Here is a 24298-nt window from a genome sequence, read left to right on the forward strand (position 1 = left end):
ATCCAAATTGCTTTTCAGTCAAAGTTATGAAATAGTGTTCTCATGTGTAATCTCATTATCAAGCTCAAATATAATGATCATTTATGTGTTAAGCTATACACCCAAAAGTTAAGCTATACACCCAAATGTCACGATCTTGATATGAATGAAATGCTTAACTTGTATTGTTGAACCATTAAAAATTCTTAATGTTCAAAGAGATGAACATTTCCCCCACTTCTATTCTAAAATTCGATTCAGTTATTGACTAAAAGACACTATATGGCTGGTTGGTTGTGAATATCTGTGATGTTTGTTTTTGTTTAATTTGCATGCATTTTCAGTTCCCAAAAATTATCTAAAAGGTCTATAAACATTTCTAAGAACACATTTCACAGAATTGCAAAGAACTTTGTGTAAATGCTGCAGCTGCAACCTTCACGGAGTCTGTTGGAAACCCTGACGTTTCTCACGCACGTCATTGGTATGAAGAAGCTCCGTATATATAGGGCAGGGCCAAAGATCTCCTTTTGCTCAACACGCTGAAAACATGAAGGGGATCATCGCTCTTCTCCTGGCTGCTCTGTGCTTCGAGGGGCTCAATGCAGATTGTCCCGACCCAGCCACCCTGAAAGATGATTATGGAAGCAAACTCTGCGCCCAGATGTTCGAAGACAGCAGCTACTACTATGATGACAGCTGTACTGGCAGTTTCATTAATGTTTATCCTGATGAAGACACCCCCATCATGCCATGGGTTTGGGACAACCGTGTTTCCTCTTTAGTGGTCGGCCGAGGCTGCTCCCTGACAGTGTGGTCTAAATCCAAGAAGGAAGGATACAAGAAGAAGTTTTCTGCTGGCATCGTGTATCACCTTAAGGAAGTGAAGAAAGGCCTGTTTGGAAACTGGAACGATTCCATTTCTGGATACTACTGCACGTGTTAGATGTGAAGCAAGGCCGAAGACAGAGTCCTAAAAGACATTAACATATAATGTCAATTACGCAAAAGAACAGCTGTAACACTCTGTTTTCAGACACAATTATACATTCTGCTCATTGTAAATCTGCTCAATGCCTGAAAGTGAATTAAACACCATGTTACTGCAGGGAATCTCTGCAAAAACGTGATGCAGAAACATTCAAGACTTGGTGCATTATTATTTTTATGGTTTTAAATGTAACGAAGCAAGGGTTTATTAAGCGTCTAAAAGTTTTGAAACTTAACCTTTTAGTTGTAAGTCAAATAAGTTAACAAAATCAGTGCTTGAAATGTGAAAATAAATCATAATTTAAATTTTATGATTTTTTTTACTCCTGGTTTCACAGCAATAAACCGCTTTGTGGTTAACATATTCAAAAGCATGTAAATATCAAAACCATTATACTGCACAATACTGTATGAATGGTGCAAAGGGAAGATAATCCATTGAGTCGTTCTTGAAAGACACGTCAGATTACATCATGTTTCCATATAGGACACTGTTGTTGTGTCCTACTGTATATGATAATGCCCCCTCCCATATTTCAGTACATAATTCAAGGCTGGATTTAACTGCATTTCTCACATCTGCACTATACTTGTAGATCAATAAATCATGTCTGAAAACAGCTGCTAATGAGCACGTTGACATTAAAGCCCTAGAGGAGCTGTGGGCCACCTGCAGCGAGATCGACAAACAATCCTTTCTCAGGTATTAATGATGAGAACCACCTAACCGCTTCAGTTTCTCTGCTGCAGGCACTGTCCTTATCTGGTGTGCAATATTTATTTTCACATAAAATAAAATAAAATAAAATAAAATAAAATAAAATAAAATAAAATAAAATAAAATAAAATAAAATAAAATAAAATAAAATAAAATAAAATAAAATAAAATAAAATAAAATAAAATAAAATAAAATAAAATAAAATAAAATAAAATAAAATAAAATAAAATAAAATAAAATAAAATAAAATAAAATAAAATAAAATAAAATAAAATAAAATAAAATAAAATAAAATAAAATAAAATAAAATAAAATAAAATAAAATAATAAAATAAAATAAAATAAAATAAAATAAAATAAAATAAAATAAAATAAAATAAAATAAAATAAAATAAAATAATTCTCAAACCACTCATCAGCTTGTACAAACCTCAAACTTCCACTGCCTAGAGAGCACTAGTGAGATCAGTTCAGAACACTGTTAAAAAAACTCTTTTTGGCCATCAGGAATCATTACGTTGTCACGTTCAGTTAAATTCATGGACCTCTGCATTTTCATCTGTCACATGTTTCTTTGTTCAGATTCCCGCCATTCTTTCGTCTCCTTGGTTACCATGATTATTAGGTCATGTCCGTCAGCTGTGTTTAGTAATTATCCTAGTTGTGTTCACTACTTAAGTTGTTCCTTCTCCTGCATTCCTTGTCTGGTCACTGTAATACCTACACCACGTTAATGTGAGTTTCCCTGTCTGTCACCTGATTCTTGAGTGTTGCTATTAAGTGTTGTTTGGATTTTGTCAGTCTTCAGCCTGTTCCTCAGTACACCACACCACACTGTTACATACGTAATGTTTATAGACCTTATTCAGAGCAGTGCCATGACAGGTAGGTGAGTGAGGCTGTGAGGGATGATAGACTTGCCGTGTTTCCAATGGCATCCACTGTGAAAAGCTGTAAAGCTCCTAGATTACTTACAATTTTCCACAGCTTATATTGTTGGAAGTTGTTTGTCAACTGAAATTTATTGGAAAGATATTTTTCCAGTGTTTCATGAACAATCCAAAAACACATTAAATAGCCCATTGAAGAGATGCATGTCTGTCCCTCAGCCTCCTTTTTCATTCCCATTAAAAATCAAACATGGCGCTGCCGTGAATAAGATCTATTATACAACTTACATAGAGGGGTGCAGAGACAGTGAAATGCAATAGTAAGCTTTAAGGAAAGTGTATTTTCAGTACACTTCTATAAAGAGCACTGTAAAAGAAAAGTTGAAATACCAAAGAATTGAATATAAACTTGGTATACAATACAGTATACAGTCAGTACAGTATAAATAAATAATTCAGCATCCTTGGCCAAATTGCCTTACAGTATTGGTGATCATATTTGCCATACAGTATAAAGTTTCTTGATCTTCTGACGTGACTTTCTCTCACTCCAGGCAGTCGTTTCTGTGTTCTGCAAATATGCCAAATGTAAGAAGTACATGGATACAAATCAATTGACAATTATGAGTTTGAGGGTGCATAACATGTGCTACAGTATTTACATAGAATAGTGAAAGTCTCCCATCTAAAGTGTGCACTGTTATTATACTGTATGTATAAGAACCCTATAGATGAGCCTGTAGGCCAACTTCCCTCCATGCACAAGAACATGGTCAATAGTTTGTATTTTATCAGAAACAAATGTCCTTTGACCCTGTCCCATAATTTTCCTTTCCCCCTTCTCTTCCTCTTTGTCTTCCACCATTATAGGATTCATTTTACAAAGCACATAATCAATCACCTGTGGCCCAAATAATATTATCCTGAGATTCTGAGTGTGTCATCAGTTAATGTTTACACATGGATAAATGTGTGCTTTGAGTTCACAGTATGACACTTGAGGTAGCCTAATTGTGTACTTGTGTTTTCCGAATGAGAAGAGGATTAAACCTGGGCAAAGTGAGGACATTTGTGTAGAGTTTTGCAGAAAACATTGAGAAAATTGGAACGTGTGTGAAATGCAGGTGAAATGTGTTATTTCGAGAACTGAATGGATGGTTTGGGAAATTGGACCAACTGAATCAGTTATACGGTAGTGTGTTAGCAATCAAGAAAAACTGTGATAGTCTTTGGTCTTCACAGATAGTAAACTTTTGTTATAGGAGGGCATGTAAAACATCACTGTACCCCCAGGACAAAAAAAAGGTTGTTTCAACTTAAAAAAAAAAGATAAGTGTTCATGCTGCCTTAAAATTTTAAGTTTAGTCAACTTGAAATGTGAAGTGTGAAATTTGACAACTTGGATATTTAAGTTGACTATACTTAAAATTTTAATCAGCAAAAACACTTACTTTTTTGAGTTGAAACAACAATTTATTTTAACGGTGTACTATAGTACAAATATTAAACATTTTTACATTTTATTGAAAACATCTTCCATTAATTATTTTCTTCTGACCAATAATTTATGGATGATTTATCTGTCTGTTGAAACGGCACTTTTTCACAAAACATAAAAGCTCAGTGCAGCTCATTGTGTTGGCAGGCAGGTATCACTCATACACTATATGCATGACTGAGATATTCAGCTGAAGGTCACACCCCATGATGCCTGTGACTTGCCTCTTCAGCCCAATATGGGGGAGGCATAAAAGCTAATTATAAGAGGAGGCAGCCTTACCCATCCCTCCACTCCTTACTATCTCTTAATTCAGTCCTGCAGGTCGTAATGTGTACAACAAACAATCAACGATAACAAGACGTTTCTTCTACCAGCATCACGGATAAATCTGGATAAACTGTGGTAAGCCATTTGGATATATAAGCAGCATGCTGTGTAAATATGTGTGTTTTGTTTTTGTAGAAACATTTACATTTATTTTTTTTTAAAGGGGGGGATTTATTTCTTTCAATTATCTGCAAAGTACTTGGAAACTTTAAAAAGGAAGATTTGTATTAGCAACATCTATGCACTGAAACTGTAATATAATATGACGAATGGTTATACCGCATTTATATTTCATTGTAAAATTTACATATGAAAATCTATGTTCCCAATGATATCCATTTCCATACTTTTAAAGATTTTGCAAAACTCATAAACCGTTCCTTCGAACATCTGAAACCAACGTAAACATATTGTTTAGGTCTTTAAGCTAACAGTAAATTAAGAAGAATGATAGTGTGAATGTGTCAAGTGACTTTATATTAATAAGTGAGCAGATTATTTGTGCTCTCTGGAGGATATCTGCACTCCTCTCTCCCACTGAGCCTGATCCAAAACACGACCAGCTGAGACCCAGCATAACAATTACTGCAACTGCAACAGAGATGTCTTTAATAGCCTAGAGGAGCCAATAGCACTGTCTGTTTAGGGAACTAAAACATCAGACATCTGTAGAACTGGAGTTAAGCTGTTATCCACCAGATGCATTTAGATGGACTCACCTGGGGTTTGTTTTGCCATATTCCTGCAGGGTTAATTTGGTGTCTACAGGAGAGCAGAATGTCTAATAACATGGCCAAGATTGCAGAAGCACGAAAAACAGTGGAACAATTGAAACTGGAGGTTAATATTGACAGGATGATGGTAAGACACATGCCAAAAGAGTTTGGTTAGATTTATTCATTAACATAATAATAATAATAATAATTGCAAAAGCTATTTAAAATGAATGAGAAATGATTTAAAATAATTTACGTTTATTTCAGGGGTAAAGAAAATCAGATTTATGGGATGTTATTCCTGGATGTGTAGTGTTGGCTTGTCTCTCTTGGCACAGGTATCTAAAGCAGCAGCTGAGCTGATGGCTTACTGTGAGACCCATGCGAAAGAAGACCCCCTGGTGGCCCCCGTACCATCCTCAGAAAACCCCTTCAGAGAGAAAAAGATTTTTTGTGAAATTTTGTAGTGTTTATTTTTTATCCACAAAGTTTATTGTATTATTTTCTAGGATATTCCCAAGATATTTTTCGCTGATCCCCTATGTCACTTAAATGTTAACAAGCGTGAATACTCCCTATATGTCGTAGGCTTCAAGAACTGCGATATTTCAGGATTCTATATTTTGGAATTTTCATTTATCCAGGTCAATGTTTAAATTATAATTTAGACTTCATTGATACATTATTTTTCCTCATGGTGGCGCTACAGTTTTCAAATATCTGTCATTCGTCATTCCCCTATACAGCTGCTGTGAGTGTTTGGTGAGCGTGCTTAGCCTCAGAACAGCAATAAAAGAAGAGAGAGCAAAGTTCATTCTGCTTAAGCTTTGTTTGTTGTATGACTTTGTGTGGAAGCTTCCGTGAACGGTTTATACATTAACTTACAATACATTCCCTGGACAAATAAATCAATAACTGCATACCTAAATAGATTTCTTTCTCGCTTTTTTTCTTCTTCATTTTTGTGTTAACTATCCCTTTAAGACTTATGTATTTGACAAATTCTATAATTATCTTAATTAAAAAGTACTGCCTATTAATATAAATGACAGTATATAAAAGCCAATAATTAAAAACAATTAAGTTTTAATGAATAAATCTGAAAGCACCACCTTGCACTGCAGGAGCAGATGGGCGGGGTCATCTTTATTTGACCGCTGCTGTCAGTCAAGCGCAGGAGGGGCGTGGTCATATTTATAACGTAAGGCAGGTGAGCAGGTGCGCTTTTTGCAGACAGGTAACTAGGATATTCCCATCACAAGATCCACACAGGAGCACTGGGCACCCCGCCGTGACAACACAGCCCAGCGTTCAGGTAGGGTACACAAACAAGCTAACACCTTACATCTCCAATTTTCGCTAGCCTACACAATAAAAAAAAAAATAGGCTAAAAATAAAATTCGTACCATAGAATAGTGATTTATTTTATGGACTACGTGAATACTAATACAGCACAATCTCAAATTATTAATTTGTCTCTAGACGATTTTTAGGCTAACACTTTTTGTAATATTTCACAATAAGGTTTCATTAGTTAACTACTTTTGTTAACATGAACTAAGAATGAACAATAGTCTTGACATTGTTCGTTCATGTTAGTTAATACATTAACTAAGTGTAATAATATGACCCACAAGGGGGAAATAATCAGGCGCTTAACAAATGAGACCTTTTATTGTAAAGTGTTACCAAATTATACTGTAACATCATAAATCGCAAATCTCCTTGAAACAAGCAAGAGAGTCTTTCACAATGTATTTAATTACAGGGTTTTTATTTATATTGTTTTTGGGGAAAAAAACTATTTTATTTCAAAATTTTCTATTTCTAACTGGCACAATTTAAACAGTATATTTTATCCAATACTGTGGTCACCAAGGATATATATTTTTTTTCTTATTGGTTTTTATCTTAACTAGTGCACAGAGACAAAAGTCAACAATAAACTCTCCCACACACACGCAAGTAAATAAAAGTGCTACTTGCCTACCGAGAAAAACTTGATTTGCATTCATCACACTAACAGCATACTTCTGGGAAAAAAGAAAAAGAAAGGAAAAAGGGCCAAGCCAAAACCGGCCAACTATTTACAGGTCTAATAAACTTTTGATCATTCCTCTTTAAAATCTTTTCATTTTTCGGAACCACGCCCTTTTGCAATATTTGTCTGTATTCCAAAGCATTAAATGACATTTTACAGTGAAGTTCACCAATACCAGCAGCTGAAAAGGCTCCCCACACAATGAAACTCTTCCTCCATGCTTCACTGTGCTAGACATGCATTTATTATTATATTTCTAAGCCGATTTTAGAAGACATCGCTCTGGAGCATCACTGTACAACTTCACACACAACTTCCCATATTCTGTCTTTGATGTTTCTCTGAGAAATGGCTTTTAAGTAGTATATTTGCTTAAATCTTGCAATAATTCATGACCAATAATTTGTGGTTAAGACAATCAAAAGCTTAGTGTTTAGCCATTTTGGGCTTTGCCCATTTTTTAGTGCCCATTTGGCAAGGAAAAACTCCCTGGATCCCAACAGGCAACCAGATGATAATGTTATGATGATGATGATAAGACATCATAACCATACATTCCTATCAATAAAACATTTCATATCTACATATTTATTTCTTTAGTTAATGAATATCAGGGAGGACCTAACTGTCTATAAGCTATAAAAGCTCATAGTGAACTTTGGTGTGCATGACACAATGACTCAAAGACAACTTTAAACAATTGTCTTTTTCTGGATTCTGTTTTTGCATGAGTGCACACAAACACACACAGAGTTTTGCCTTAATATATTTATATACTTTTTATATACTCCACATTGTTATGTTTTTGTTCAAAGAGCAGAATGGCCAACTTCAAGGGACATGCACTACCAGGAACATTCTTCCTGCTGTTTGGCCTGTGGTGGTCGATTAAGTACCCTTTCCGACAGATACGAAGGAAAAGAGAGAGGCAACATGGAGACAGAGATAGACAAATGCACACTGTACTCTTCAACCGCATAGACTTAATTGAAGGAGGTCTAAAGATCTTTTTTGCATTTGCTGGTGAGTTACAAGGTAACATTCTTTGTACAATGTGTAGTTGTGATATTTGCGGTAAAAAAACAACTGGCAGCTGTGGTTGCCTTGCCAGACATTTAAGATTATCATAAATTTACAGTAAAAAAACTGTATTTCATTAAATAATGTTATACCAACCTATTAAAGTACTAATATCTGCTTTGTACCTTTGCAATATACTGACAACCACCAAAAACAGGTTGACCAAAAACAGTCACATGATGAATCAAAGCTCATCACAATAGCTTTTCCAAAAGCTCAGAAGGTAAATACGAATATGAAGGTGCACAGTGTCATTCACACAAATATTAAACCCAAATGACACTAAAATAATTTAATAAACATTCATTTAACAACAATAGATGTAACATAAAACACTAACGTACATAACTAAAAAGAAATGGTTATCTAAATGAAAATGTGAAGTGTAATGCAGGGAATTCTGGGAATGTCAGTTTACAGTCTTTCACTGTAAATTATACAATGACACCCTTTGCACTTCCAAAGCTGTAAATCTAACAGCATTTTACTGTAAAATTACAATAAATGTAAGGTTAAATCTATTAGAGTTATCCACCGAATATAGTAAGGAAATGACTGTTAACCATTTAACAGTCTTTCATCGTTAAAATCATGATAATTTTTTACACTGTACTCTTAAAATTAACATATACAGGATGCGCATATCTTTACTTAAAGGAATAGTTTAAAAAAAACATATTTACTTTCTTTTGTGTTATGTTAAAGAAGTTTAGCAGACTGTCCAAGCTGCTCTCCTCCATACAAATTATTATTTTTTTATTTTTTTTTTACAAAAACTTCTGGTGTTTTACACTAAAATCTCTCCCCAGGGGTCATGGCAGAGCAGTTTGTACCTGATGGTCCTCATGCACATCTGTATCATCAGGATGGCTGGGTGAAGCTGATGAACTGGCAGCACAGCACCATGTACTTGTTCTTCGGTATCTCTGGCATCGCAGACGTTCTCAGCATGACTTCTCGCCATGTGCCAGTTGGTCTTGACCGTCTCTCCCTTTCCATTGCTCTCTTTGTGGAAGGTATCAAGCAAAATGAGCCTTTAATTAAGTAAATATGCAGTGATAGCCCACCATAGTACCTGCTGAAATGTCATGGCGTTTCTCTTCCAGGTTTCCTTTTCTATTTCCATGTCCACAATCGTGCTCCTCTGGACCAGCACATTCACTCTCTGCTTCTGGTTGCGGTGTTTGGTGGATCCGCCAGCACAATGTTGGAGGTGTTTAAGCGAGATAACACAGTGCTGGAACTTTTCAGGTGCAGTTTGGCCATCCTACAAGGAACATGGTTCTATCAGGTAAAGACAACATCTCAAACTCATAGGTGAAGAAAATTACCCACTTCATATGATTCTGGGAAAAATCAAAATTACAATATGAAAATATTCGTTATGTTTCAGATCGGGTTTGTGCTGTATCCTCTGAGTGGATCACCTTGGAATCTGGAATTGCATGACAACATCATGTTTATCACCATGTGCTTCTGCTGGCATTACGCTGTGGCTCTATTGATTGCAGGCTTCTGCTACTGTGGAGTTTTTTGGTGAGTGGACACTGTCATTTTGGGCGAACAAATTTGTCTTTATTTTACTTACACTGTGCCCATGATCTTTCCAGGTCTTCAAAATGGTGTGATGGAAGGCAGATAGGCGACATGGAGATGGGGCTCAGAAAGTTTCCTGCCTCAGACTCTTGCTCCCAGAAGGCTTTGCTCCAGGAATCAGAAGAAGAGTAGTTGGAGCCTGTGATGACTGCCATGATTGAATGCACTGAATTCAATATTTTCGCCTTTTTTACTGCTAGCAAGCTTTCTTCCAATAGGATTTTATGAATTTATGTTTGCATAATTTATCTGCAAAAGATTTTCATGTGCTCATGCCGCAAATATCTCATTAAAAAGGGACATGTACATAATGTGGTTATCACAGGTGTCAGAAGCACCTGGCAGAATTTGACAAACCACAGAGGAAAAACAGATCATGATATTCTTTTAGAATATCAAACGCATACATGAATGACATTCAATCCTAAATACCTATAGTAGATGCATGCACATTAAAATGTTTTATAATAAAATTCAAATGAGGAATATACAAGCATGTAATTGTTTGTCACTTGCACTGCATGGTCAGCTTGATTCATGTTACTTGCCACATCATGGAAATAAAGTGGCAAAAAGCAGGCAAATGATTTTTTTTTTTACATATACACAATTCAAGTTCAAGGTTAATCCCTAGATTGCAGTAGACAACGGCGTCAGGTTGAATGAAGGTAACAGCTGTTTTGATTTGATTTGTGTAGCACAATCATTTATTTATCACAATACAAACAGTGGCTACTGAATATCAACAGTACTTGTTAAATTACATTTCTTTAGGAGAACTTGAGATATAAAAAGCACAAATAAACAAAGTTGCCTCTGTGTACATGTCAACATCATCTAGAGAAAGGCCATTCACATTAACCAAGTTCAGACTGATACAAGCCATGCGCAATTGCTTCCCAGTTCACACCGATATTATATCAGTATCCAAATCATACCTCTTTTTCCACTTCCAAAAATTAGAACAAAATGACAGAAAAAGCTGAGTCAGGACAAGACCAGTGCTTAGAATCTGACACCGCTTTGCCCATACGCAAGTTTCATGGGAAAGTTGAGCAAAACTTTGTGCACATGCTTTTTTTGTTTCGAGGTCTGTGAATCTTTATGATGTTTTCTCTTATAGACTAGAGATGTGGTATGTCTCATTGAGGGTCTGGGTTTGTTTTTGGCGAGGGTGCAGTAGAGACCACCACCGTAGACACTGTGGATTTCGGAGAGCTGGCGGCTGTGCGCTGTAGCTGCTGAGCCGGTACGGTCTGGATTCGAACCTTGGGTAAAGAAACATACTTGGTTACAGTTCACACACATGTATGGTTTGATTTGTAAGACCAGTTTTAGTTTGTTTGGGAGTCAGATGAGTCAACCTGTGTGGCCTGTCCCTGCTGCTGTAGCTGCTGCAGTTGTTGAGCAGTTACAAAGCTGACTGGCTTGTTCCCAGCAATCAACTTGGTTCCTGCCGGCATGGTAGTCAAGATTATGTTCCTCCCCAGATTGCTGATACTAAAAACAAAGGGAAGTCAAGATTTCAAATGATTAGGACCTTAAAAAGCTGATAGGGAACTACTGATAAATAAACTACCGTCTCAGTTTATCCAGCCTGTTTGTTTACTATAGCAATATTAGATGATGAAACGAAATGCTCACTTGGTGCTTATGTTCCCTTTAAGTATGGGAGTAGTGACCACACTCTTATTTTTCAACGGTTGGCTGAGGACAGATAGAGGCACCGTGATCCTCGTGGGAAGCTTCCCCTGAAAAGAGCAAAGATTAGAGTTTCAAACGTCATCATAACAGGCAATTATGCATAACAAACAGTGGCTCTGCTCCATAGCCCTGTCTATTACATTGATAGAAAGCATCCTAACTAAAAATGAACCCCAAGACTTGCAACATTAATAATGTGCTACTCTAATAAGCCTTACATATCTGTACTCTTTATTAGATATAACAGTTTTTTAATTAATACTTTTCAGGATCAATTAAAATAAGGAATTTTTTAATCAACAATTCTTTCTTTTATTTACATCTTGGATTTTTATCCACTAAGCTTGTCGCAATGCATTGTGGGATTGCATTTTCTACAAAGGAAAGGATTGGAAAGCAATTTGGTCCAAAAACTTTTTTTAACCGCTTTTACATCAAGAATGCACCAATAATGCAGTAGGTAGGTTTTGGTTCAGTATGCAATGCACGCTACGGTTCAAAGGTTTGTGGTCTGTCGTTTACTTTAGCGATTACAATTACATCATTACGCCAATAGGTGGCGACAAGTGACATTAAACATGTCATTTGACATTGAATTATTCATTCACGAAATTTGTTTCGAATGAAACAAGTCTTTATGTGTGAATCATTGAATCATTCATTCAACCCGATTTAAAAAAAAGACAATTATTTTTAGATAGACTGCAGCAATTAACATTTTGTTTAGTTATCACTGGTTTTGAAAGGTGCTGATGAACAGAATCTCATACTAAAAGATAAACTTACAGCTTGTGTGGCTACTACGGTAGCACTAACTGGCACCTGTCTGACCGTGGCCGCAGCAGTGCCCAGAGAAAGCGTAGAGCATGTGGTTGCAGGGCCCAGTGTCACGCTTTTGGCCCCTCCCACTCCACTGGTGGCTATGGCAACAGTTGCCGCCCCCGATGATACCGTGACAGGCTTTGTACTTGTGGTGGTTGTGCTAATTGAGACAGTCTGACCGTGTTTCTGAGGAATCACACCAAGGTTTGGCACTATTCGAATAGTGGTTCCTGCTTTAGAGTCAGACGAGGTGACGGTTGAGAATGTACGGGCCTTGGGGTCAGTCATAGTGACGGCCAGGGCCGGCATGAGGCGGATGGCCGTGTCACAGGCAGCCTTCAGCTCAGGGTGAACCTTTACTAGGGTGGCGGTGCCCGTGGTAGGCACTTTGGCAGCCAGGTTCTCAGTTGTTGTGGATGCAGTGGTGATCGAGGTAGGGGGTGAAGGCTGGGATGGAGATACATGTAGCGTAGCAGAGATGCTCTTGCTGCCTGAGCTAGTGGCACTGCTCAGCATTTCTGGGGTGAGTTTGACAGTGGCCAATGGAGATTTAGTAAGGGTGGCCATCATGTCCGGAGTGATGCGAAGTACTGTCTGACCTTTGGCGTCAGTCGTAATTGAGGATGGGGGCAAGCGGAGCACATCCTTCCCCTGAATGCGTAGGTTAGTGGCGGTAAGAGGGATCCCGGCCCCACTCTGTGTCTTTACACCTAACTGACCAGTGATCGCAACCTGGTTAAAACAAAAGTGAGTGAGATTTGACAGGGAAATAGAACAGACAATATACTCGGTTTGTCATACTGTGTTTTAATTAGGGATGCACTTATACATTCTAGCTAATAATGATGTCGATAATTATTTTTATCTTATGGCCAATAACTGATAAATTGCTAATATATACATATTTTTTAATTGTAATGTTTTTTCATTATGCAAGGAAAATGTACAATGACAAATAAATATTTATACTATAAAATAAAAACATTAATATTGTTTTAATTACAAAATTGGTACCAACCATATATTGGTATTTGCAGTTCCAGGACCTGTTTTTATTTTTTATTTTATTTTTTTAAAGCAAGCAACCAATCCTGGAAATAAATAATATTGAAATCTGTAGTATTTTTACTAAATCAAATTTGTGATTTAAAAGTGAATTCAAAGTGAATTTAGGCATCACAACATTATAATGTACAGTATAAAAAAGTATATTTATTTTGAGATTGAAGTTATTAGTGTATTTAATGATTAACTTTAAATGAACATTAAAGGGCAGCAAATGTAATCTAAATGTTAAAATAAGGGAAATTATGATGTAGATATCAAACATCTCTCCCTCTCTCTCTCTCTCTCTCTCTCTCTCTCTCTCTCTCTCTCTCTCATATATATATATATATATATAAACATTTACAATGGCCAATAAACAATATACTGATATATTGTGCATCCTCAGTTTAGATAGATAGATACTTTATTAATCCTTCTCAGGAAATTAGATTTGTTACAATAGCAGCAACCACATTTGTCCTCGCACACAGACAACATCAATCTATCTACCTAACTACAATCATAAAACAAAACTTTCACTAAAGCATTTTATACCCTATAATATATTTTCTGAAACATGCTATACCCTATAATGATAATACTAAAAACAAATACACAAACAAAATTAACAAAAGCATACAACCCTATTTTAATAATAGTAAGAACATAGGTAAAAAATATAAGAATAAATAAATAAATATAAATCAGACTCAGTTATTGCACATTAAAGAGCCTAATAGCAGCAGGCGATGCCGTTCAGTTTTACATTTTGATGGAATCCACTGAATGTGCTCTGTCGAAACACCTCTAGGGCATGTAATGGGTGTATATCATTGTTCATGATAATGTTTATTTGTCTCAACGTCCTCACCTTATATTAGGTGTAGACAGAGTCTAATGCATTCTGAGTAGGTTTGTACCTGTTTGATGATATTCTGGCTGCTGACACCCTGCAATACAGCAGGTGATGTTGGTTTGTGTGCCGGGCTGGCGGGGGAGCTCGTCTGAGGTTTGGTTACTGTGACACCAGATGCAAGACCTGGAACAGTAAGACTGGCCTGACCCCGTGAGGCCTGCACCTGAATGGGACTTCCTGCAGACTGGTTTCTTAGTGGTAGAGTCACCACTGCCTGTTCAAAGAAAGACAAACAAGAATGTGACCCATGCATTTGATAGTGTTGGACCCATTGTCTTACACTGAACACGCAAACATTATTGCTAGAGATAATGTATTGTACCTGCGTGATGTTCTTTCCATGCGCCACAGTGACCGGCACCCTGATGTGGTGAGGGCTCGGGTGCACTAATGTGGCGGCCTGGCTTACAGAGGACGTTGGAAGACCGGGCTGTGTAGTGACCACTCGCACCTGAGGCAGAGAGCCAATGGCAGCCGAGTGTGCCACTACCCGAGTGGCAGGCTGCGGAGAGGCCTGCTGGGAAACCTGTGGACCTGGCTGACTCGCAGACAGCAACGTTCCTAACTGAGACATGGAGGGAGGAGACACCAACAGGACACTGCGGGGAAAAAAGTGAAATTGTGATCATGAAAGTCAAATATAAAGAATATAGCAAATGGTAAATGGACTGCATTTATATAGTGCTTTCACAGACACAATGGCCACCAAAGCGCTTTACATATTGCCTCACATTCACCCATTCACTCACTCATTCATACACCGACGGCGGTGTCAGCCATGCAAGGCGCCATCCAGCTCGTCGGGAGCAGCCGGGGTTAGGTGTCTTGCTCATGGACACCTCGACACTTGGTCAGGTGAAACCGGGGTTCGAACCACCTTTCGGTTTGTAGACAACCTACATGAACCACTGATCCACTGCCGCCCCAATGTGATTGATGACACAGCTGAATATCAGCCTTGTTTTGCATTAAGGCACGATCACATTAGCAAAATTCCAGCCAAATTACACAGATAAAAAGGTCAATTTTCTTTTGTCAATAGTGAAGCAATGCATAAAGCACAGCTCACACAGAAGTCACTTTCAAACCAGGCAGCTTTCTGTTGGTCAACGTGATGAACACACATGACCAGCTTGAACCTGTTGCAAAATCTGCATGGGAAAAACTTTCGCCCTCAGACAAAATTCCAGATTGTGTGGATGGATTCCTATTGAAATGACTGGATTTTGCACACGAAAACTTGCAGAACAATACTAAATGTGACGGCAACTTCAGTATAAAAAATAAATAAATAAAAAAAAATAAAAAAAAAAAGTACATTATATTTTTTGCCATTTTTGCCTTTATTCGAAAGTAGAAATGAAGAGAGATAGTAAGTGATAGGAGGAAAGAGATCGCGAGCCAGGACTCAAAATCATTTCACCCGAAGCACTGCTTGGAGCAACCAAAACTGACAATTCTGTCATTTTCTCACTGTCACATTGTTCCAAACCTGAATGACTTCAACAGAAAAGTAGTTTAACAGTTGCATAAACATTCTTTGGAATTTTCTTCCACGGAAGAAAGTCAGTCATACGGGTTCCGCAAAGACATACAGTGAAGTTCAGTGAATTATGATTTTTTTTTTTTTTTGCTGCACTACACATAAAATCATTTTGTTTACCAACCACTGACCTGGGATTAGTTTTGATGGGTTCTGGGGCGCATACTTTGGTTAGAGTAGCTGCTGTGGGAGGGAGGGGCGATTTAGGGGTTCCAGGGGTGCTCGGTGTGGGGGTGGAAGGATTTTGAGACAAGCTGGTGGACGCAATGGCTACTCCTTCACTGCTTGAGCTCTGGCCAGCCTCTGCAGCACCATTCTTACTTCCTGGCTCCTTACCACCTGCCTTCTACAGTACACACAAACATACACACAAAAACATAAACGTATGTGACAGCTTATGCAAATCAGCATGGACCAACTCTGATGCTTTACATTTCAAATTAGCGCGATAACAATGACGTGTGTGAGTGTTGAAGCACTTACAGGTTTTGGTGCTGGTTTGGGCTTCTGCTGCAAAGCTTTCTTGGCTTTAGCAGCTGCGGCCTGGGCCTGGTGTATTCGCTCTGATTCAAGAAAGATGATTACAGTTAGTGTTTGGATCCGTTTATTATTTTTGAATCATTAAAGCCAGTATGCCAGCTTTTCACACGTAAGCTTTATTTGCATATTTATTTGTGAATCAGGAAAAGGTCTGGAAGCATCTGGTGTGGAGGGTTATATCTCTCCGCTGGCGACTGTTAAGAGAGAAATGGCCAACTCTATGACAACATCCTTGTTTGATTTAGTGTTCTTATTTGTAAACTAAAACAAATTATTAAAAAAAAAAACGTTTTTGGTAATTGAACTAAGCTGAAATATAATAAAATATAAATATTAGATAAAATATATAATTGAGTTAAAACAGTTAGCTGCCAAGGCAACATGTAAAACAAACCCATCATTTAAGTTTATGTTTTTAAGTAAATAAATAAAAATAATAATAAAATAAAAATGACAAAAGCACATTTAGTACAACAGAAATAAAATACAAACTGAAAATATAAATATAAAAGCTAATTTTAAATATAAAAAAACAATAGTATATTAATACTGATATTACCGTTTTGGTTTTATCTGAATTTGCAGGTTCATATTTGAATATGGAAACCTGACACCGCCTGCTTTTCTCTGAGTACTAGACCTGTTCAACTTGTCTGCCATTCATAAGTACGCACACATACTGTACCACATTTTGCCTGTGGCAATGAAACCTTTTGACTTTTTTATGTAATGCACATGCATCACTGCAAGGGTCACAGGATTGTTTACCAAACTCCTCCTGGCTCCGGTCCCTGTGGAGGTAGATCCACAGCTTGCGGCCGATGTCGTATTTCACACAAGGGTCTTTCTCATAGTGCAGGCGGTCGAGGGCACCACTCACCACAGTGTTCACCTAAAAATGGACAAAATGTGTGAGTGTAACAATGACTAATGTGTTATAATGACGTGAAAAACGTGTCTGACCTGAGCACTGGTGACATCGGGAGCTAGGAACTGGGAGTCCTTCAGTAACTCACAAATCTCAGCTCTGGTCCCTTCTCCGTTAGGAAGCCTTGCAGCAGCATCTCTCACTGTGTTGATAAAAACAGGAAACATTTTCTTTATTTGACCTCAATTGAAAACTGATATTGCTTTCTGAGAATAATTAAGGGAATAGGAATAGTCACCTTCATGCCGTTTCAAACCTATTTGAGCTTCTATCTACTGACTGAATGAAAGAAACTCAAATGAGCTTGAAATTATCCAAATTCTTTATTGGGTGAACTGACACCAGAAATGGTGAAGAAAACCAGGCTCTCATTTACTAAACTATGTAACATCCCAAACAGAACTGCAAAAGAAAGAGCACCCAGTGGTTACCAAGAGATAGTATGGTGACATAGGCCGGTCGGTCGGAGCGCAGCAAAGAATGCTCTCGTGCTTTATTGAGCGACGTCTCCTTGTCAAAAACTCCCTTGACTGGTCCCACCACAGATTCAAAGCCATGCATTCGGTAAGTAAAGGCTTTATGTGGCTGATCATAACGTTGCTGCTCCTAATTCACACAAATATTTCAATGAATAAAGGAAAAATAACAGACTACATTTCATAAGCAGCACAATTATGTAAAAATTATGCATTGACAGGACACCTCCTCACGGTAGATGTGACCCAGGCACTAACCTGCTCTTGAAAAACATGCCTTTCCTCTCCTGTACTAGGCCTCACCACAAAGTCAGTCCACCTAATAAAGAGAAAAAACGCATGAAATGACAAGCATGTGTGCATCGGTCTCAACTAAAAAGACAAAGAAATTGTTGTTTGATTATGATGCTTATGTTAAGTAAACACTGTAATCCACTGTCAAACTCACACTCTGGGTGTTGGAGGAGTTAGTTCTGCGGTTTCCTCACCCTCCTGCTGTAAAACAAACATAGAACCAGGAATCAGAGAGTGCCCTTACATCATCATGGAAAAGCATGAAAGCCGTTTGCTACCTTGACAATCACATGATCCTTTGACTCCAGCCATAACTGGCACAGGGCACTGAGATCTTTGTCTCCATCTTGACTCGGACCTGCACAGACCAGTGAAGAAATGCACACAACTGGTGGCTTAACTGGCAGTCTTTACAAAACTAATATCCTAATCATTTTTTTTTTAAGGGAATTGTAGTATATACTATTGTTTAAAAGTTTGTAGGGCTCAGTAAGATTTTTTAAGGCATTATTACTTTTATTAAAGGAATAATTCACCCAAAAATGAAAATGTTGTCATCAATTATTCACCCTCAAGTTGTTCCAAACATGTATGGGTTTCTTTCTTCTGTAGAACACAAAAGAAGATATTTTGGACAATGTTGTAACCAGACATGTTTGGAACAACTTGAGGGTGAATAATTGATAACAATATTTTTATTTTTGCGGTAAACTTTAAGCAACAAGCATAAAGCATCATTAGTCAAAAGTGTTGTTCTCTTTAAAAAAATAGCCGTTAGCTTGAACTTTCTATTCATCAAAGAATCCTGAAAAAATTATTTCCACAAATAAATTAAGCAGTTTCAACGTTGATAATATTAAGAAATGTTTCTTTAGCACTGAATCAGCATTTTAAAACGATTTCTGTAGAATCATGGGACATTTTTTTTTACCTTACCAACCCAAACATTATATATAATCATTAATAATTGAATATTTCAATCCAAAAAAATAATAATACACAAGTAGAGGAAAATGGGGTCGGGGGGAGATCATCGTACATATCCATTTCCATTGCTGGGAGAGTTCCTTGTATTCCACAAAAGGTATGAAGCCAGTAGGCAGAACCATTACACCAGCTGGAAACAGAGATATAAAGCATAAACCGAAATATCAACTTGCATCATTGAATGTATAAATCGTGAATTAATAGCTGCATGAATCTTTCATAAAAATAAAAAAGTCATATATTCAGGCATACCTTTGCTCTCTCCAGTGAGAAACTGTAGAGCAGGTACAACCAACTCTGACCAGCAGGGGGCCATAGAGAACCAGGGGTTGAGTGCGCTGGCCGGAGATGACTGCCACTGTTGGACTTTCTCCTCCAACTGAGAGCAACCATAAGAGGAAGACAGTGAAATACTACTAAACACCCTTCAGCTATTTCTGCAAGCTTCAGTTATTTCTGCCATCTCATGTTGCAGCAAAGACTGGAAACTCTTGACTGCATGTATATTTCTCATGATCACAAGATCTTTTGACCTAAAGGAAATGCTGAAATTAGTTATGCAGACAAATTTTTCCTATGTGTTCACTTATGATCAGTTTTAAAATCTAAAGATTTTTTAATGGATGAGCTGGCCAAAAAGAGGCCAAAAACTGTCCAACATAAATGGAAAGTCCTTCAGTACTGTTTGAGAGCTTCCCAGGATGCACCTCATGTAGAAGATTGTGCATATCCGAAGCTTGGTGAATGTAATATATAATATAGTTTTGATTTTTAATTGTTTCACTGTATAATTCCCATACCATATACACAACCCTTCAGAAGTTTGGGAACGGTAAGATTTTTTTATTGTTTTTGAAAGAAATCTCTTCATTTCACCAAGGCTGCATTAATTTGATTAAAAATACAGTAAAACAGTAATATTGTGAAATATTATCATTAAAAAACGTTCTATTTTAATATATCTTAAAATATAATTTATTCCTGTGATTATAGCTGAATTTTCAGCAGTCATTACTCCAGTCTTCATTGTCACATGATCCTTCAGAAATCATTCTAATATATGCCTATATGTCTTCACTGTCATATCTGATCAATTCAATGAATCCTTGCTAACAAATATATAATTTTCTTCTAACTAAATATCATACTGCAAACTGCATATTTTTCCATTCTACCATCGGTCACTGAACAGTTTTTAATGACTTTAATATTTAAAATGGGGAAAATTGTAATAATAAAGAATTAGTAAATGTGTCTAAACTTTTGACCAATTCTGTATGCATTTATAGGTGCTGCATGTACCGCAGAGGATGTTGCTAGACTTTCCAGTCTGAGGATGTCCTCAAGCAAATGAAAAAAGCTCATTGCTATCTCTTCCACTCTGTCAGGGCTTGTCTGGGACTCGTCTATGGGCCTTTGGTACAAACGAAAGAGATAAGTGCAAGGTATTAAAATGCTAGTCGTTTTTGGATAAAGTATTTTATGTCCAGAACAAAGACCTACTCTTCTTTAACGGATTGTGTAGGAACTGCGGGGGTATCACTAAGGCCCGAGTTCATGGAAGCTGCCGACATGGGAACATCACAGACCTCCTCCGATTCCATTTTAATAGGGCGCATCTTTTTCTTCTTCCTCTCCTCCTTTATCTTCTTCTTAGGAAGGGCCAGGTCAAAGACGGCTACAGGCCAAAACAGACATAGATTCCCACATGCTGCAATGATTCATGCATCTTATATTGAAGAGAATAAACTGAGCTTATTCTCACTTGTAACGGATCCTTTTCTACCGATGTTGACTCGTGACATGATATCACCAAGATGGAGGTCGGAGATCATAAGGTCAGGGTGATCCTAAAAATGACATCAATAAATAAAATCATTACTCATACCAATCTTGTCTTCTAGTGCAAAGGCTTTCAAACTTTTAGATGTCCCGGACCCATAATATATGATCATCCTCGTGCATGTCGGAACCCCCATTCTAAAATTGAAAAGGCAGCTATATATTTTCACATATAAAGACCCAACTTAGACTGTGAAAAATGTATGATTATAAATGTGTAAATTATTATTATTACATTTTTTTTTCTACTCTGTGTACTGTTGTACTAATGTATTACTTGTTTATTTATTTTAATCTTTTTTTATTTGTTTATTTAATCTCATTTTCATTATTTGTTTTTACACAATTTTTCTCAAAACTTCACATATGCTTGAAAAAAAGGTCATAAAAGAATCGTGTCTTCTCTCACCAACTTGATGTAAATTAAAAACCATGCTGTTTTCTTTAAGTCATGCTGTTTCTTTAAATCGTCCCATTTAAAAATTACCCTTTATTGTATTTGTAACTTAGCAGCAGAAATGGCTTGTTCTGCACTTTTGAAACTTGGTGACATCACAAGTTTCTTAAAGGTACAGCAGGGGAAAGAAATTAACCGTTTAGAGCCAGAAAGATGATGGAAAAGGTTACAATAAAATATTATAAGAAACAAAACATTGCTAACATTATAACTGGACCTCAGAAGAGGGACAGTAAAAACAATAAATGACCCCTTCAGGCAACTTACTGGCTGACGTTTTCTTTTTTCTCTGTGTCTCTGCAGCATGGTTCTTAGTTCCTTCTCACCCAGCTCAGGCTTGTCTACATGGAAAATCAGCTTTAGTTTCTAATAACTTCATTTCCGGGGAGCTTTAAAACAGCTTTAACTGACCTCTGGTTTTCATGTCCTGAGTAGAAAGGCTGGGTAGGACCCTGAGAGAGACGGTTGGAGTTGGAGAGGAGGGCGACGGAGGAACAGGCAACCAAGAGGCTGTATCTGTTTATATGAACATAAAACCATCATATTAATCATCATTACATGAACACACAATGGTGCTGAAAAAGTTCACACACTGCATCACACCCACCATCTTCATCAGATGACACATTACTGTCCCCACACTCTGTTTTCACATCCTTCAGTATGTGAGCAACTCGACGTCTCACCCTCTGCTCCAGCATCTCCTTATGAGAAGGGACAGGGTACCGCCGTTTTACCGCAAGCTCGGGTCCACTGCGGACAGCCAAATCCAGCAAATCCTACATTACAAGAGAAAAACACATTAGTATGTTGCATAGAGTTACAGCAGAGGTTGCACCAACTATTCGATTTCTTCCGCAACTACCTGTGTCAGGTCTGTGTCGACCTGTCGAGGATCACATGACTTCAGTTGTGCTAGTTTTCTATATGGTGCAAGTACAAATCTAGCATTGAACTTTCAAGAAACAGCAAGGATACTGCATTGTTTACACTACCGTTCATAAGTTTGGAGTTCTATTTTTCATTGTTTTTTAAAAAAAGTCACTTGTGCTCACCAACGCTGCTTTAATTTGATCAAAAATACAGTAAAACAGCAATATTGTGAAATATTAATACAATTTAAAATAACTGTTTTATATTTTAATATATTATAAAATATAATGTAGTTCTGTCATAGAAAAGCTGATTTATTAAGCAGTCATTACTCCAGTCTTCAGTGTCACATGATCCTTCAGAAATCATTCTAATATTCTGATTTGATGCTCAAGAAACGTTTCAGATTAACATCAATGTTGAAAACAGTTGTGTTGCTTAATATACAGAGGGAAAACGTTCAAACTAACAGCATGTATTTGAAATAGAAATCTTTTGTAACATTATAAATGTCTTTACTGTCACTTTTGATCAATTGAATGCATCCTTGTTAAATAAAAGTATTAATTTCCTAAAAAAAAACGTACTGACTTCAAACTTTTGAATGGCAGTGTACATGGTGAGATAAACATTGATCATGTAACAGACACTGAATTAGCTCTTCTGTGATTAACTGTACCTTTCTGGAGACCAGGATCTGCTTGAGTAATGTGTGGTAGTACTGTTGAAGGGAGTAGATGTGCCTTTTTTTCTGTGGTTTGGCACAAAGTTGTCTGTATTTGACAACCTCTGGGTTAAAGTAACCATCTACGGAGAGATAAACAAACTAATATGCATGAAGTTTTATTTTATGAATGAAAATACTAGGATTGAAAATAAAAAGGAAGGAGGATAACCTCTGAAGAGCTTCTGGGCAATGTGCAAGGGGTTTCCGAAGAAGAAATTCTGGTCGTTGAAAAGGTCGCTGATGATGCTGTTCTGCTCTGAGTTGTTATTCTCGGAGAACTGAGGCAGGAGTTGACGAAGATGTGTCCGTTGAGCATCTGTGAGAACATCTGTCCATGTGCTCTCACTCATCACTGAAAAGAAAATCTCTGGCTGCTCTCACATAGATACACATGCCCACAAAATAAAGAGTTGGTTCAGTTTTTACTCTCATGTTTTCAAAATTGCATGAAAATGGTGGAACTATCACTGAAACGTTGGCTGATAACTCACATCCTCCAGCAAATCTTCAGGAACCCGAACTCTACAGTTTCCCAACATGCACTCTTCCATCACACGACCATCCTGGTCCATTCCAGACTCCAGTGGGTCTGTTAACATGTGATCCAATGCATCCATCTTTACCTAACCCTTCACAGCAGCAAGAACGGTATCTGCAGGTTAACAAAATTAGACATTTTGAACCTAGGAAACAGTCTAAATATCTGCAAACTCTAAAGACATCTGAAATGCCCTATGTTTTTGTATTTATTAATTACTTAACCATTTTATTTATCCTAATTAAATTTCTACATTCCACACGACTGTATTAACGTTATATACAATTTGTGGTAAAGAGATAAATGAAAATCATATTGATCACCCTGCACCCTGTCAAGGTACTTTACCATGTTAGCTTGTGTATTACAAAACTATAATTTCCGTGAAGGTTTATTGACAACTTGTACGTATGTATCTTTGACACATGTAAGTTAATCATTACACTATCTTGATGTTGCTAATTCTGCTACTAGCTAATACAACAAGCTAATAGCCCTTTTCACGCTTTACATCTATGATGGTGTAATTAACTAAACGTATCATTTTAATTTATCTATTTATGTATATCAGGGAAATGTCTAAGGCTTCTTACCATGAGTGTTGATGGAAATTAGGAATGTATATGTTAGCTTGCTCCTCACAAGGGCGGTAGGAATAATAACATTGGTGCACATTTCCGGTTTTGTCGTCTAAACTTCCGTTCATCTGTTGAAGGTTTTTAAATATCAATTTTACAGTCTATGGGTGGAAACACACACACACA

General features: G+C 37.2%; 4 protein-coding genes across 5 annotated transcripts; 3 read left to right on the top strand and 1 right to left on the bottom strand.

Annotated features, from left to right (window-relative positions):
• Window positions 1–493: 493 nt before the first annotated feature.
• On the top strand, window positions 494–1119 carry LOC143740979 (syncollin-like). Its single transcript, XM_077233205.1, has one exon. The coding sequence runs from the start codon at window positions 530–532 to the stop codon at window positions 923–925; it is 396 nt and encodes a 131-aa protein (XP_077089320.1). The 5' UTR covers window positions 494–529; the 3' UTR covers window positions 926–1119.
• A 3245-nt stretch (window positions 1120–4364) lies between these two features.
• Window positions 4365–5733, top strand: gng8 (guanine nucleotide binding protein (G protein), gamma 8). Its single transcript, XM_077233209.1, has 3 exons — window positions 4365–4481; window positions 5155–5267; window positions 5461–5733. Exons 2-3 carry the CDS (start codon window positions 5184–5186, stop codon window positions 5587–5589), a joined length of 213 nt encoding a protein of 70 aa, XP_077089324.1. The 5' UTR covers window positions 4365–4481; window positions 5155–5183; the 3' UTR covers window positions 5590–5733.
• A 588-nt stretch (window positions 5734–6321) lies between these two features.
• tmem45b (transmembrane protein 45B) lies at window positions 6322–10330 on the top strand. Of its 2 annotated transcripts, none has more exons than XM_077233207.1 (6): window positions 6322–6437; window positions 7980–8187; window positions 9054–9260; window positions 9351–9535; window positions 9638–9780; window positions 9855–10330. In XM_077233207.1, the coding sequence occupies exons 2-6, from the start codon at window positions 7986–7988 to the stop codon at window positions 9970–9972; spliced, it is 855 nt and encodes a 284-aa protein (XP_077089322.1). In that variant the 5' UTR covers window positions 6322–6437; window positions 7980–7985; the 3' UTR covers window positions 9973–10330. The 2 variants fall into 2 exon arrangements, with proteins under 2 accessions (XP_077089322.1, XP_077089323.1); XM_077233208.1 differs by having other exon boundaries at window positions 6343–6437; window positions 7985–8187.
• Window positions 10331–10518: 188 nt separating this feature from the next.
• nfrkb (nuclear factor related to kappaB binding protein) lies at window positions 10519–24218 on the bottom strand. Its single transcript, XM_077233206.1, has 26 exons — window positions 24128–24218; window positions 23488–23648; window positions 23166–23367; window positions 22949–23076; window positions 22004–22175; window positions 21808–21912; window positions 21664–21737; window positions 20863–20947; window positions 20601–20775; window positions 20400–20511; window positions 19350–19476; window positions 19150–19227; window positions 18389–18468; window positions 18265–18311; window positions 18075–18135; window positions 17772–17946; window positions 17376–17482; window positions 17181–17304; window positions 16356–16435; window positions 16004–16218; window positions 14652–14928; window positions 14334–14543; window positions 12331–13098; window positions 11485–11591; window positions 11205–11340; window positions 10519–11108 (listed from the first exon to the last, which is right to left on the bottom strand). The coding sequence occupies exons 2-26, from the start codon at window positions 23611–23613 to the stop codon at window positions 10983–10985; spliced, it is 3897 nt and encodes a 1298-aa protein (XP_077089321.1). The 5' UTR covers window positions 23614–23648; window positions 24128–24218; the 3' UTR covers window positions 10519–10982.
• Window positions 24219–24298: the final 80 nt, after the last annotated feature.

The sequence above is a fragment of the Siphateles boraxobius genome, unplaced genomic scaffold (assembly GCF_051911475.1).
Source record: "Siphateles boraxobius isolate OS27281-9 unplaced genomic scaffold, OSU_SipBor_1 18, whole genome shotgun sequence".
In the NCBI taxonomy this organism is placed as follows: domain Eukaryota; kingdom Metazoa; phylum Chordata; class Actinopteri; order Cypriniformes; family Leuciscidae; genus Siphateles; species Siphateles boraxobius.